Source organism: Oncorhynchus gorbuscha, linkage group LG10, assembly GCF_021184085.1.
Source record: "Oncorhynchus gorbuscha isolate QuinsamMale2020 ecotype Even-year linkage group LG10, OgorEven_v1.0, whole genome shotgun sequence".
In the NCBI taxonomy this organism is placed as follows: Eukaryota; Metazoa; Chordata; class Actinopteri; order Salmoniformes; family Salmonidae; genus Oncorhynchus; species Oncorhynchus gorbuscha.
Window position 1 is genome coordinate 39175170 of NC_060182.1, and position 14912 is coordinate 39190081.

General features: G+C 42.0%; 1 protein-coding gene across 1 annotated transcript; it reads right to left on the minus strand.

The window, feature by feature from the left end:
* Positions 1-1709: 1709 nt before the first annotated feature.
* On the minus strand, positions 1710-14762 carry pip4k2ca (phosphatidylinositol-5-phosphate 4-kinase, type II, gamma a). The gene is made up of 10 exons (XM_046366021.1): positions 14333-14762; positions 13662-13759; positions 13256-13352; positions 12869-13018; positions 9536-9682; positions 9145-9183; positions 4266-4379; positions 3814-4078; positions 3520-3623; positions 1710-3134 (listed from the first exon to the last, which is right to left on the minus strand). Exons 1-10 carry the CDS (start codon positions 14483-14485, stop codon positions 3054-3056), a joined length of 1248 nt encoding a protein of 415 aa, XP_046221977.1. The 5' UTR covers positions 14486-14762; the 3' UTR covers positions 1710-3053.
* Between the last annotated feature and the right edge of the window lie 150 nt (positions 14763-14912).

The window sequence follows — 14912 nt, forward strand, 5'->3', positions numbered from 1 at the left end:
AAGGGTGTGTGATACACACAAAAAAGTCAATAGGGTAGGACAATGCCAGGAAGCCCCCTTAGCCGTAGAGGAGTGGTAAATGGAAGAGAGAGTAGGGGGACGTAGGAAGCCTGTGGTAAATCAAACCTCAGAGGAAGCAAGCCCTTTAACCCAAACCCCCTTCCAACCTATCCCCCTCTCTGATGGTTTGTCTCAACACCCACTTTGAAAGGACTGCTTCAACAGCAGCTTGGCAGCCAGTTGTAGGCAATGATTTTTACTGAGATTTCAATGGGTGGTCTCATCTACCTAAGACGGGTCATTTTCCTGAAAGCTTCCTGGCACTAAGATCATCTTAAGGCCATTGATATGCAAATATACAATTATGATCTTGGTGCTATGAATTTGGAGGGAAATCAACCACCCCTGGTCAGTTTTCTGATTGAAACTGCTGATTAAGATAAAGATGTCAACACCTGTCAGGTTAGGTGAGAGGAAAATCTTGCAAAATACCTTTGACAACACATTGTCATCTTAGTTGGTATAACTTTAATTCTCATCTGCAGCAGTTCTATTTAATTTCTAACATAATATTTTTGTTTTTATTGATTTTATGGAACTCAGGACTCCCTGTAAAGCAATGGCTTTTGTAACTAAGTGGACTATCCTGGTTAAATATACACAAAACATGAATGAGCAGTCAGCACCAATGTTCTGTTCAAGAGCTCAATGGCTACAGCCTTCCAGGGCTCGTTGTGATACTGAGAAGCACAGGAACAACATTTGTGTTGGCTGAGCTTCATGTTAATTGCAGATTAATGGGATGTGAATGGAACGTAGTGTTTCAACTGCCACCCCTCTCCTTTCCCTCTCTAGGTTGTCAGCATTTCTCAGCTTTTGGGTGATCTTTTCTATTCCTCTGTCCATCCTGCTTGCTTCCCTTTGTTAATAGTAGTCAATTCCTCTCTTTTTCTAAAGCAACAGGAAGAGGTTTGTCAGCAGAATTATGGCTTCTGGAAAGAGGGGATAAACCTGTCCTTGACCTCCTCCAGTCTGTTGGGCCCTGCCTGTTATCTCTAGCCAGCATAAAAACTAAAATGACCCGAACCAAACGCACAGCCCTATCAACTGTACCCCTAACCAAACGCACAGCCCTATCAACTGTACCCAAACGCACAGCCCTATCAACTGTACCCCTAACCAAACGCACAGCCCTATCAACTGTACCCATAACCAAACTCACAGCCCTATCAACTGTACCCCTAACCAAACGCACAGCCCTATCAACTGTACCCCTAACCAAACGCACAGCCCTATCAACTGTACCCATAACCAAACGCACAGCCCTATCAACTGTACCCCTAACCAAACGCACAGCCCTATCAACTGTACCCCTAACCAAACGCACAGCCCTATCAACTGTACCCCTAACCAAACTCACAGCCCTATCAACTGACATGCACTAGGAATTAATAACCCCGATGTACAGGTACCAACCAAACTAGAAGTTTCATCCTGAGTGTAAACAGGAAGGTTGAACTTCTCCATGTCCCGGCCCAAATGGCACCCTATTCACACATCATACGTAATGCATGTATGGATAAATTCCCCAAGAGAGGAAATCTCTTTCCTCCATCTTGGTTAGCTGTTTTCATTGAGCCGACCTGGCCGCCTGAACTCTGATTTTATGTATCCTACACTACAGGAAGATGAGGAGAGATTTGTCTACACAAGGTCTACATTTTAATGTAAAATATATACAAAAATATTCCAACACGTTTCAGAAAATCTTTTGTAAAATATATTTTGGTCCAAAAGACGATTAGCAAAAATATAGGCTGTGCAATCACAATGCATCACATATTCCTACTGCACCTCTTCAGCCCTAACAGTGTATTCAACTTCTATAGTAGAAAACTCGAGATCACACATTTAAGGCTATCGAATTGCATAAAGCAGCTGAAATGTAGTGCTATATTCTACAAGTAACACATAATACCAAGCTGGTTCTTCAATGGAGTATCTAATAGTAGTAGTAGTCAAATTTGAACAAGCACAGACCATCAATCTCTACTGATCTTAAATTCTAGTCTGGTCCTAGATCTGTTTGCGATCTTGCCAACTCCATTGCTGTCACTGTCAAGACAAAACATGTTTGCCATGACAATGTGTGAAAGGCAGTCGGTATGGTAGCACAGACAGACTGGCACTCAAGCTACTTTTATTCACCATCATTCTTGAGAAGTGCTTCTTTTCAAAACGCTGTTTGATGAGCAAAAAAAAGTGCAGCAATCAATATGTTCAAAATAACACTCAGTCCAACAATTGGTTCTGGTCCCAAGTCCAATCATGATAGCGAAATGCTCAATGTTTCCACTATATTCATTCAGCAGCAGGGAACCACCGCTGCAACATTTATATATAATTTCTGCAGAAGCACTTTTAAATAGAGAAGTCATTGGCTCAATAACTAGAAGTCTATGGGAACAGCTAGAATGTCCCGTCACCCCAGCTACCCTTGCCCCCCCCCCCCCCCCCACTGCTGAAATTCTAGGGGAAACACAGACTCAGTATAGGATCCAAAGTGAGATGATGAGGGACGTTCATGTCAAATCCCACAAGGCTTTCCCTTTGAGACAAAGTGCTCTGTTTCAAACCTTTCCCCCGGTCTGGTGCTTAATATGGACATGACCCAGGATTTCAACTGACTGGGTTAAAGGGTCAATCGGGGATTCAAACAACAACAAAAAGCAGTCAATGTATCAATCTCAGGTGTCCCATTAAGTCTAATCAATCCTTTTCAGTGTAACATCTCTAGGACAAGCAGCAGTATTAGCTTAAGTACCCTTGGCTCCAAAGTCAGTCCGAGTGCTTATCACATTCTTCTCATAAATATCAGTCAGCAATACATTACAACAATGGAAATAGTCTGGTGTGAGATCAGACTAAAATAATCTGTGTGTGTACATTTTTGGGGGCAATGTTTCATGATATAAATGTGTAGCAGAACAAAAGTTTTAAAAAAAAGATTCAAATCTAAATGGGAAGTAGCAGTGGTGGTTATAAACGTCCTGCTATGCAAAGATGTTGGAGATGAAATCACGAAATCGCTTGGCATACTGTTCTGGGTGGACAGTGGAGATTTCAGCACCAGCCTGTAGAGAGGCATAGAGAAGGGATAACGTCAGACTGAACATCTCATATTAGGAATGAAAAATATCAATGAAATGCTCATTTTACAGTTGAATTTTAACAACTAAGGTATCTAACAGAGATACTAATCTCAGATGTGATCAGCCCAACATTGGAAAACAAGGGTAAGGAAGACAATTGGGATTAGGTTACTCAATTATTTACGAACAGAGAATGACGTTAGAAAAGCAGTAATGGACACAGTATGCAATGAGAATTACATTGCATCTAATACCATAAGGTGGAATGAAAGCTCATTTCTCAATATATTCCTAGCATTCTGAATCTAAATGATATCTAATAGGACAGACCCTAACTAACCCCCCTTCCTTCTCCCTTTTCACTCACCCCATGCTTGACAGTTTTGGCTGCGTGAGCGGCTTTCTTCTTGGTGTCGTACTGTGTCAGAACGTCTATCAGACCCATGAAGTACACCTCCCTCTGAGGGGCTCCTGAGGGGGAAACAGAGAGAGATGCAAATTAGTCACTGCTCAAAAACACAAATTACCCAAATTGCAGTGTAGCTGTAAATCAATGACAGGAGTAAAATCGTAAGTGAATTCAATTCAGTAGGTAAATGGAGAATCCAATTGCATGAATTGACCCCAACCATGTAATTTCACCACTTTGCCAGGAACTCACCAGGGGCACTCCTCATGGCGTACACATCCACGTAGGGGTCAAATTCCCCGGGCTCCAGGGGCTTGCAGGAGGCCATGTAGCCAGCGATGCCCTCAGGAGACGTACCGTAGGAGCCCACGTTAGGGGCCTGCGCCAGGCCGTTCTCAGGCTCCCCCTCTTCCTCATTGGACGGCTCCTCTCCTTCTTCCTCCTCCCTCTCAGCCCGCCCCACGTCGTGAATACCCAACAGCAGGCTGTAGTCCATGATCTTTAGCTTGACCAGAAACTACAGTGGACACACCAAACAATTACTATGGATGGAGATGATGATATCATGGTAACAAACAATGTTTATACTACCACCTTGTGGTAGATTCTTAAAATAGAATAGGAAGGCAGGTTCTAGAACTGAAAACATCAAAACACAAATTATAGTTCTAGTTCCCCTTCGAGTTCCTTGGAGGTCATCTTACCTCCACATCTCTGTTGAGTTTCTCCATGACCTTCTCCTTCTGCTCCTCGTTCACATACACCTTCTGCATGTTGTTTCTGAAGTCCATGTCCTTGTAGGTGGGGAGCTCTTTTACCTGAGGGACAGTTATGAAACATTCAAACAGACGCACGTGAATTTTCCAAAGAAAGTAATGACATGAATTTCGAAAATGTACTGTGGGTGCGTAATAAGACTAGTCCCTAAGAAAGGCAATTTCACATGTACACTACCATATTCAAAAGATTGGGGTCAGTTAGAAATGTCCTTGTTTTTGAAAGAAAATCACATTTTCTGCCGATTAAAATAACATCAAGTTGATCAGAAATACAGTGTAGACTAGAGGTCGACTGATTAGTCGGAATGGCTGATTAATTAGGGCCCATTTCAAGTTCTCACAATCGGAAATCTGTATTTTTGGACACAGATTTGGCAGATTTTTTTTTTATATACTCCTTTATTTAAATCTTTATTTAACTAGTCAAGTCAGTTAAGAACACATTCTTATTTTCAATGACGGCCTAGGAACGGTGGGTTAATTGCCTCGTTCAGGGGCAGAACGACAGATTTTCACTTTGTCAGCTTCGGGGATTCAATCTTGCAACCTTACAGTTAACTAGTCCAACATTCTAACCCCCTGCCTCTCGTTGCACTCCACAAGGAGACTGCCTGTTAAGCGAATGCAGTAAGCCAAGGTAAGTTGCTAGCTAGCATTAAACTTATCTTATAAAAAACATAATCACTAGTTAACTACACATGGTTGATGATATTACTAGTTTATCTAGCGTTGCATATACTCAAAGTGGTGCGTATCGTTGCTCCAAAGTGTACCTAACCATGAACATCAATGCCTTTCTTAAAATCAATACACAGAAGTATATATTTTTAAACCTGCATATTTAGCTAAAAGAAATCCAGGTTAGCAGGCAATATCTTGCGTTCATTGCACGCAGAGTCAGTGTATATGCAACAATTTGGGCTGTCTAATTTGCCAGAAGTGTACGTAATTATAACATAACATTCAAGGTTGTGCAATGTTACAGGAATCTTTTGACTAATGGATGCCAACCCTTAGATAAAATACGGAACGTATTTCACTGAAAGAATAAACATCCTGTTTTCAAGATGATACGTTTCCAGATTCGACCATATTAATGACCTAAGGCTCGTATTTCTGTGTGTTATTATGTTATAAGTAAGTCTATGATTTGATAGAGCAGTCTGACTGAGCGATGGTATGCACCAGCAGGCTCGTAACATTCATTGAACAGCACTTTCGTGCATTTTGCCAGCAGCTCTTCGTTGTGCGTCAAGCATTGCGCTGTTTATTTCTTCAAGCCTATCAACTCCTGTGATTAGGCTTGTGTAACTGATGTGAAATGGCTAGCTAGTTAGCGGGGTGCGCGCTAATAGCGTTTCAAACGTCACTCGCTCTGAGACTTGGAGTGGTTGTTCCCCTTGCTCTGCATGGGTAACGCTGCTTCAAGGGTGGCTGTTGTCGTTGTGTTCCTGGTTCGAGCCCAGGGAGGAGAGGGATGGAAGCTATACTGTTACACTGGCAATACTAAAGTGCCTATAAGAACATCCAATAGTCAAAGGTTAATGAAATACAAATGGTATAGAGAGAAATAGTCTTACAATACCTACAACCTAAAACTTCTTACCTGGGAATATTGACGACTCATGTTAAAAGGAACCACCAGCTTTCATATGTTCTCATGTTCTGAGCAAGGAACTTAAACGTTAGCTTTCTGACATGGCACATATTGTTGCACTTTTACTTTCTTCTCCAACACTTTGTTTTTGCATTATTTTAACCAAATTGAACATGTTTCATTATTTATTTGAGGCTAAATCGATTTGATTGATGTATTATATTAAGTGTTCATTCAGTATTGTTGTAATTGTCATTATTACAATGTAAAAAAAAAAGAAAGAATTTTCCGATTAACCAGTATCGGCTTTTTTTGGTCCTCCAATAATCAGTATTGGCGTTGGAAGACCTCTCGTGTAGACATTGTTAATGTTGCAAATGACTATTGTAGCTGGAAATGGCTGATTATTTATGGAATATCTACATAGGTGTACAGAGGCCCATTATCAGCAACCATCAATCCTGTGTTCCAATGGCACATTGTGTTAGCTAATCCAAGTTTATCATTTAAAAAAAAGGCAGGTTTATCATTTATCATTTAAAAAAAGGCTCACCAGAATAGAAAGAGTGGGAGGCCCCGGTGCACAACTGAACAAGAAGACACTTACATTAGTGTCTAGTTTGAGAAACAGACGCCTCACAAGTCCTCAACTGGCAGCTTCATTAAATAGTACCCGCAATGTTAGTGCCAGTTTGCCCTGTTCTGTGAAGGGAGTAGTACACAGCGTTGTACCAGATCTTCAGTTTCTTGGCAATTTCTCTCATGGAATAGCCTTCATTTCTCAGAACAAGAATAGACTGACGACTTTCAGGAGAAAGTCCTTTGTTTCTGGCCATTTTGAGCCTGTAATCGAACCCACAAATGTTTTATTTTTTATTTGATTTATTTAACCAGGTAGGCAAGTTGAGAACAAGTTCTCATTTACAATGGCGACCTGGCCAAGATAAAGCAAAGCAGTTCGACACATACAATGACACAGAGTTACACATGGAGTAAAACAAACATACAGTCAATAATACAGTATAAACAATAATACAGTATAAACAAGTCTATATACGATGTGAGCAAATGAGGTGAGATAAGGGCAGTAAAGGCAAAAAAAAGGCCATGTGGCAAAGTAAATACAATATAGCAAGTAAAACACTGGAATGGTAAGATTTGCAATGGAAGAATGTGCAAAGTAGAAATATAAATAATGGGGTGCAAAGGAGCAAAATAAATAAATAAATAAAATACAGTAGGGAAAGAGGTAGTTGTTTGGGCTAAATTATAGGTGGGCTATGTACAGGTGCAGTAATCTGTGAGCTGCTCTGACAGTTGGTGCTTAAAGCTAGTGAGGGAGATAAGTGTTTCCAGTTTCAGAGATTGTTGTAGTTCGTTCCAGTCATTGGCAGCAGAGAACTGGAAAGAGAGGCGGCCAAAGAAAGAATTGGTTTTGGGGGTGACTAGAGAGATATACCTGCTGGAGCGTGTGCTACAGGTGGGAGATGCTATGGTGACCAGCGAGCTGAGATAAGGGGGGACTTTACCTAGCAGGGTCTTGTAGATGACATGCAGCCAGTGGGTTTGGCGACGAGCATGAAGCGAGGACCAGCCAACGAGAGCGTACAGGTCGCAATGGTGGGTAGTATATGGGGCTTTGGTGACAAAACGAATTGCACTGTGATAGACTGCATCCAATTTGTTGAGTAGGGTATTGGAGGCTATTTTGTAAATGACATCGACAAAGTCGAGGATTGGTAGGATGGCCAGTTTTACAAGGGTATGTTTGGCAGCATGAGTGAAGGATGCTTTGTTGCGAAATAGGAAGCCATTTCTAGATTTAACTTTGGATTGGAGATGTTTGATATGGGTCTGGAAGGAGAGTTTACAGTCTAACCAGACAGACACCTAAGTATTTGTAGTTGTCCACGTATTCTAAGTCAGAGCCGTCCAGAGTAGTGATGTTGGACAGGTGCAGATAGCGATCGGTTGAAGAGCATGCATTTAGTTTTACTTGTATTTAAGAGCAATTGGAGGCCACGGAAGGAGAGTTGTATGGCATTGAAGCTTGCCTGGAGGGTTGTTAACACAGTGTCCAAAGAAGGGCCAGAAGTATACAGAATGGTGTCGTCTGCGTAGAGGTGGATCAGAGACTCACCAGCAGCAAGAGCGACCTCATTGATGTATACAGAGAAGAGAGTCGGTCCAAGAATTGAACCCTGTGGCACCCCCATAGAGACTGCCAGAGGTCCGGACAGCAGACCCTCCGATTTGACACACTGAACTCTATCAGAGAAGTAATTAGTGAACCAGGCGAGGCAATCATTTGAGAAACCAAGGCTGTCGAGTCTGCCGATAAGGATGTAGTTCTTATCGATGGCGGTTAAGATATCGTTTAGGACCTTGAGCGTGGCTGAGGTGCACCCATGACCAGCTCTGAAACCAGATTGCATAGCAGAGAAGGTATGGTGAGATTCAAGATGGTCGGTAATCCGTTTGTTGACTTGGCTTTCGAAGACCTTAGAAAGGCATGGTAGGATAGATATAGGTCTGTAGCAGTTTGGGTCAAGAGTATCCCCCGCTTTGAAGAGGGGAATCTCAGACGACACGAAAGAGAGGTTGAACAGGCTAGTAATCGGGGTGGCAACAATTTCGGCAGATAATTTTAGAAAGAAAGGGTCCAGATTGTCTAGCCCGGCTGATTTGTAGGGGTCCAGATTTTGCAGCCCTTTCAGAACATCAGCTGAACGGATTTGGGGGAAGGAGAAATGGGGAAGGCTTGGGCGAGTTGCTGTCGGAGGTGCAGTGCAATGCTGATGCTCCAGATACTCAACTAGTCTAAAGGACAGTTTTATTGCTTCTTTAATCAGAACAACAGTTTCCAGCTGTGCTAACATAATTGCAAAAGGGTTTTCTAATGAGCCTTTAAAAATGATAAACTTGGATTAGCTAACACAACGTGCCATTGGAACACAGGAGTGACGGTTGCTGATAAATGGGCCTCTGTACACCTATGTAGATATTCCATTACAAATCAGCCGTTTCCAGCTACAACAGTCATTTACAACATTAACAATGTCTACACGGTATTTCTGATAAATTTGATGTTATTTTAATGGACATAAAAATGTGATTTTCTTTCAAAAAACAAGGACATTTCTAAGTGACCCCAAACTTTTGAACAGTAGTGCATTTGGGTAAAATACACATTGTTAGTCTCCTTACCCGCTCTTTGTCACTTGCTTCACGAGACACCAGAGAGCCCTGAGTATCAATAAAATAACAGGTTAATAGGCAAGATCAGGGATTACATGACCTCTGAGTGGAAATCATGAAGTGGCTAATGAAACAAGAATTTTACAACAGGTGAGTCTAGGGTAAGTTTACCTAAATGCCCAGGTTTCACAGAAATCCCGGTTGGAAGATTCCCGGAATAAGCAAAAACCATCAAATGGCATATATTATCAAATCAAGAATTCTGGAAAACCTGGAAGTGTGTGTGTGTGTGTGTGTGTGTGTGTGTGTGTGTGTGTGTGTGTGTGTGTGTGTGTGTGTGTGTGTGTGTGTGTGTGTGTGTGTGTGTGTGTGTGTTTTTGCGTGAGTCTCTCCCTCTCACCTTAAGGTCATACTTCCTGTGCACCACCAGTCTGTGACTGAACATGTTCCTCATGACGATCAGGTAGGTCTCCTCATTCTCCACACCCACGCGGTACATCCCCAAGAACTGGGGCAGCAGAGTGCTGCCGTGGCACTTCACTATGTGCTGCAGCCAGGGAGAAGACAGGAAAGAATGAACGGCAAATAGACTATGGTTGTGTCTGAAATGGCACCCATAGGGTCGTGGTCAAAAAACATGCACCAGTACTGTCCAAAGTACATTCACATGACTCCTTTCACCCCTGGTTGAAGATGAAATTGAAATGTTTTTCATACTGTTTTTCAACCAAGCTGCTCTCTCCATCTCCCCGTCTTACATCCTGTCCCTCTTTCTCAGTCTCTCTATCCAGGTTACAAACGTGTCCCCACGCAGACTGATCTATTAAAAAAGGGACACACTTTAAACTGACCTCATTCAGAGTCTCCTGACTGAAACACAATGTAACAAAATATATGATGCTTTGAAGAGACTACTGTACTATTTATATTCTCTGCTTCTATTCTTTGGGGTCTGCATGGAGCCAAAGTGAGCGGCAGTGGCAATGTGGATGGGATGCAAGATAAACAATGCCCCCAGGACACATAAGCCAGGTCCCAATTGGCACCCTACATTGTGCACTACTTTTGCTGACCTAACGACCTTGAAGAATGAGTACCAATTCATTGAGGCAGCGGCACCCCCTGCTCTGCAGACCCCACAACAGCGAGCATGCCACACACACTGCTCAAATCATAGGCAAATGGCTTTTTTTTTGCCTAATAATGATGTTGACAGGAGACTGGCTCAGTATAAATGGTAGGTTATAGACTTATGGGTACTTTGTAATTATTGGCGGCTCTTCAGTAGCTCACTAGAAATACATGTACAATCAGGGCTCTCCTTAGGATTTTCTGACAAGGTGGTGCAGATGTAGGCATAAGGTTTGGTAAGGTGGAGGTCCTGTCAATCAACTTCCCCCACAGGAAGTTGGAGCATTTAGCATTTTTGAAAAACCTGTGACTGCCATTTCCTGAAACCTAGAGTCTTAAATTACACTGAACGAAAATATAAAATGCAACATGAAACAATTTCAAAGATTTTACTGAGTTACAGTTCATATGAGGAAATCAGTCACTTGAAATAAATGAATTAGGCCCTAATCTATGGATTTCACATGACTGGGAATACAGATCTGCATCTGTTGGTCACAGATACTGTACCTTTAAACAAAAAAAGTAGGGGCGTGGATGAGAAGACCAGAGAAGATTCGTAATAATCGCATCAGGTAGACCACCCTACCTGCACTGTATCTGCAAGCTGTTGGCTAGAACCGACGTACTAAGACCAGAATAGGCACATTTTCTATTCAACGCAACAGTTGAAGATCCGATGGAAAACACATTGTACTTTAGATTTTTATTCGGCACATTAACATTTTCTTCATGCGGATTATAGAATATTTGCAGGAAGATCTGTCCCCAATTGGATGGAAACCTAGCTGTTGACACTCAAGATATTCAAGGTTAAACCTTGAAAACCTTAAATTTAGGGGATAATGATTATTCTAATTAATAGTTTTCCTTATGTGGATACCGGTGAACATTTAAACTGGCTTAATTTAGTTTGGGGAGAACATTTTGAATAATTCAATTACTGGATGCAATGTACAAGTCCAGTTTACTGTAGGCTATTTAGAATATGAAACAACTGAACTAGGCCTATAGGAGCTTGTTACAGACCTCCGTGCCTGAGCTAATCCAACAAGGCCAGAAAGTGTTCTTGCTTTGGGTGCGTTCGTAAATTCACTCTGGCCATCTACTCTGATTTCAGAGCACTCTAATCTGACTGCCAGAGCGCAGAATAACTGATGAATTTACGAACGCTCACCACCCGTTGAATACGGACGGTGTCGGTAAACTTTTGCAAAAAAAGCAGCATGAAATTGTTACCAGCAGCACAGTTGCAATTTCCAACGCTCTGGATAACATGAAAACAGCCTAACCAGCTCTGCAAGTGTGAGTAAAATGGCCAGAGTGAGGTGTGCTCTCATTTGCGTCTAGAAGTAGCCAACAAGCTAGCCAACATTAGCAAGTTATCTTGGGTGCTTGACCGCTGTTGTGAAGTCAGAACGCTCGGATCAACCCTACTCCTTGGCCAGAGAGTCCAGTGTGCGTTCTGAACGCTCCGAGAGTGAAATGCTCTGAATTTACCAACTGACAATGCGGCAGAGATAATTTGTCCTCGCCCAAATCCTCGGATTAGCTCAACTCAAACTTCAGACGGTTGAGTCAAAAAATACTAAATGTGCCAAATAGAAGACTATTTTTGCGTATTTTAGGGTAGTTTTTTGTACCAGCATACTTTGACCTCGAATTGAGTGCATGGTATGCAAAATGTGTTCAGGTTGGCAGGTCTGCTTTTGACCAGAGCCCGATGGGCCATTTGGGATCCAACAATAGAGACGTACAATTTTTAAATTGCAGTAGCACTGCAGACTCAAGAGCTCTGCTGCTCCGATGATAATAATTATAATAATCTGTTCATTCAGTGAAAAATGACCCACGCAAGCAAATACACTCTAGCCTAATACAGCTGTTTAAATAACCAGGGCCTCAAGGTCATAGTGCTGATGTAGGATCAGTTTAGCCTTTAAAAAAAAAGTATAATGAATATGATTATGGACAAGGATGGCCTAATTCGAGACACCATTTTGAACACGAGCAAGGCAACTCATTCCTCTGCTAACCAGAAATCCACATCCGGTGAATGGAATAGCGAGTCCAAGGCTTTCAAATGAAATGTATGCCAAAATATTTTCCCTCTCTTTAGCCCGAATTGATTAATGCCAAGTTCAATTAGAATAGCTGCGAAACTGATGTGAAAAAGCATACTGACCAATGCATCTCCAAATATTGTCTCTCCTCGCCTAGTCGTGCAAAACATGAGGCATGGATGAACAGTCATAATAACACCCTATTACAATAACATACTGCAGTATCACCAGAGTACAGACCATGAGACAAAGTATAAGATTCTAATTTGTAATTCTAGGAAGCCCACAAGGTTGTAATGCTTTTGACGCATCCAACCAAAGTTTTTGTTTATCAAATGCACTGTTCATTTGAACCAGTAAAGCATTGCAAAACTTCACCAAGATAAAGCGCAACCTTTACCCTCACTTGGACTGTATCACAAATGTCACCCATAGGGCTCTGGTCAACAGTAGCGAACTATAACGGGAATATGATGCCATCCACAGGCTTCGAACAGAGGTTAATTCAGCTGCCCACAGCCTGGATGTCATTACATTACCTGGTGGTATTCAGACAGGATGCTGTGCATGTCTGCCACGTCCTCACTAGAGATCTGCTTTATGACCAGCGTGCGGTCGTAGGAGGTCAGGAGGATCCCCTCCCCCTGGGTGTCCCCACCTCTTACAGGAGGGCTGCGGGTCAACGACACCTACAGGGATGAGAGAGAAAACAGGTGTGCTTGAAAATCAACTGCATGATGATAAACTTAATATTTATTGTTTTAATAGTCATTCGCCTTGTCCATCGGTGTGTCACAATAACATCTCCTTTCTTCTGAAGTCTGCACTGGTCACTACTTCACACACACATCTAAAAGCATTGGATGGGTGAAGGTATGGGCTAGTGGGAGTTTCCAAAGTTGTGTCAAACATAGCAACACTCATACCTGGTAGTCGAGATCCTCAATTCCGAAGCGCTCCCGAAGATTGCGGAATACTTGGGGACAGTATTCTTTAAACTTAAAATGTCCAGGTAGATTCTCTCTGCAAGGGAATGTTGAACAAATTCTCAGTGACTTGCAGTGTTTACTCTCCCTCTTGCCATTCCTTCCCGGTGTAACATACCAAAATAATTTCTTACTTTTTGACATAGGCTAATTATGTATGTATGTATACACACACACACACACACACACACACACACACACACACACACACACACACACACACACACACACACACACACACACACACACACACACACACACACACACACACACACACACACACACACACACACACACACACATATATATGAGAGAAACAGTATTGACAAGAGTGCTCAAACATTACTTGTTGAAGAGGTGATTGTTGACTTTGATCTTAGTGTTTGCTCTGAAGTCGTCAGGCAGCAGCATGACAGGAACAGGCACTTGGTTTAGGTCATTAATCTGCAGACAAACAGAAATAAGTACGGTACTCCCATTAGCTAATGTTACTAGGCTTTCATAATGGGAAAACACATAATATGTGATCATCATTAGGGTTAAAGATGCAGTTAATAGATAGCAAACAAGATGGAAATGATTTTTATGACAGCCTGCCCTGTAGCCCGGTCATTAGGGACCACACTGGCTAACTTTTCTATCAGCAAAACCCATACAACACACAGTCCATGACGCGACACACTTCAGTGTCAGCTGATAGTTAGCTAGTAGCCAGCAGCAAGTTGGTTAGTTAGCCTGCTGCTAGTGTTACTGACACAAACAACTCTAGCCAACGCGTTTAGCAATCAACCAGACATTAACCCATTTAACTTGTTATCGGAACGGTTTGTTTAGTTCATGTTACATTTCTACTGAATGCGCATAAATTAGTCAGTTAGCTACACTGACAGCTAGGTTTGATAACTAGCTAGCTACCTAGCTAACTAACTACAGCTAACTGAAGTATCTAGCTAGTGTAGACAGTTATTCTAGATGACCTAACTAGCGAACATTGAAAACATTACGTTTCATACTCACCGAATGATTTACACCCCACATAAATACGCTCAAGACTGGGCCACTGGCACGAAAGACCTTCACCTTTTGCTGCACAAAATGTTTCTTTTTGGTTTTAGTTTTTGGAGCCAATATCACCATAGGACTGGAAACAGCATTGCCGCTGGACGCCATCGTAGCGCTTGCGTGTGAACTTTGTTTTTTCTTCTACCGATTCTGATCTTTCGCAAACTGACTTCCCGGTGTCACTGCGTAATGTTACCGGAGCAATCCCGTCTGAATTCAGATCAGTATTAGCCTACATTTGTGCTTGTTTTAACACTAATTTTAGATTCCAAACTAGTCTTCTTCAGATATATTCCAGTCCAGGTAGTCTCAAAAAAAAATATTGAGGAACTGAACTGCTGACCCGGGTTGTGTTGGTCCACCTGTGTGTTCAGGTGATGGACAGTTGTGAAAAGCCAAAGAGATGTTACAATCATGTCATGTGATCTTATAGGCGGAAACTTGTCCATTTCTTTCATATAAAATGTTACTGACTAGTGACTAACCGTAATGGGATACTAGAGCTTTCCTCACAGTTCTGCTACACTGTTGCAAT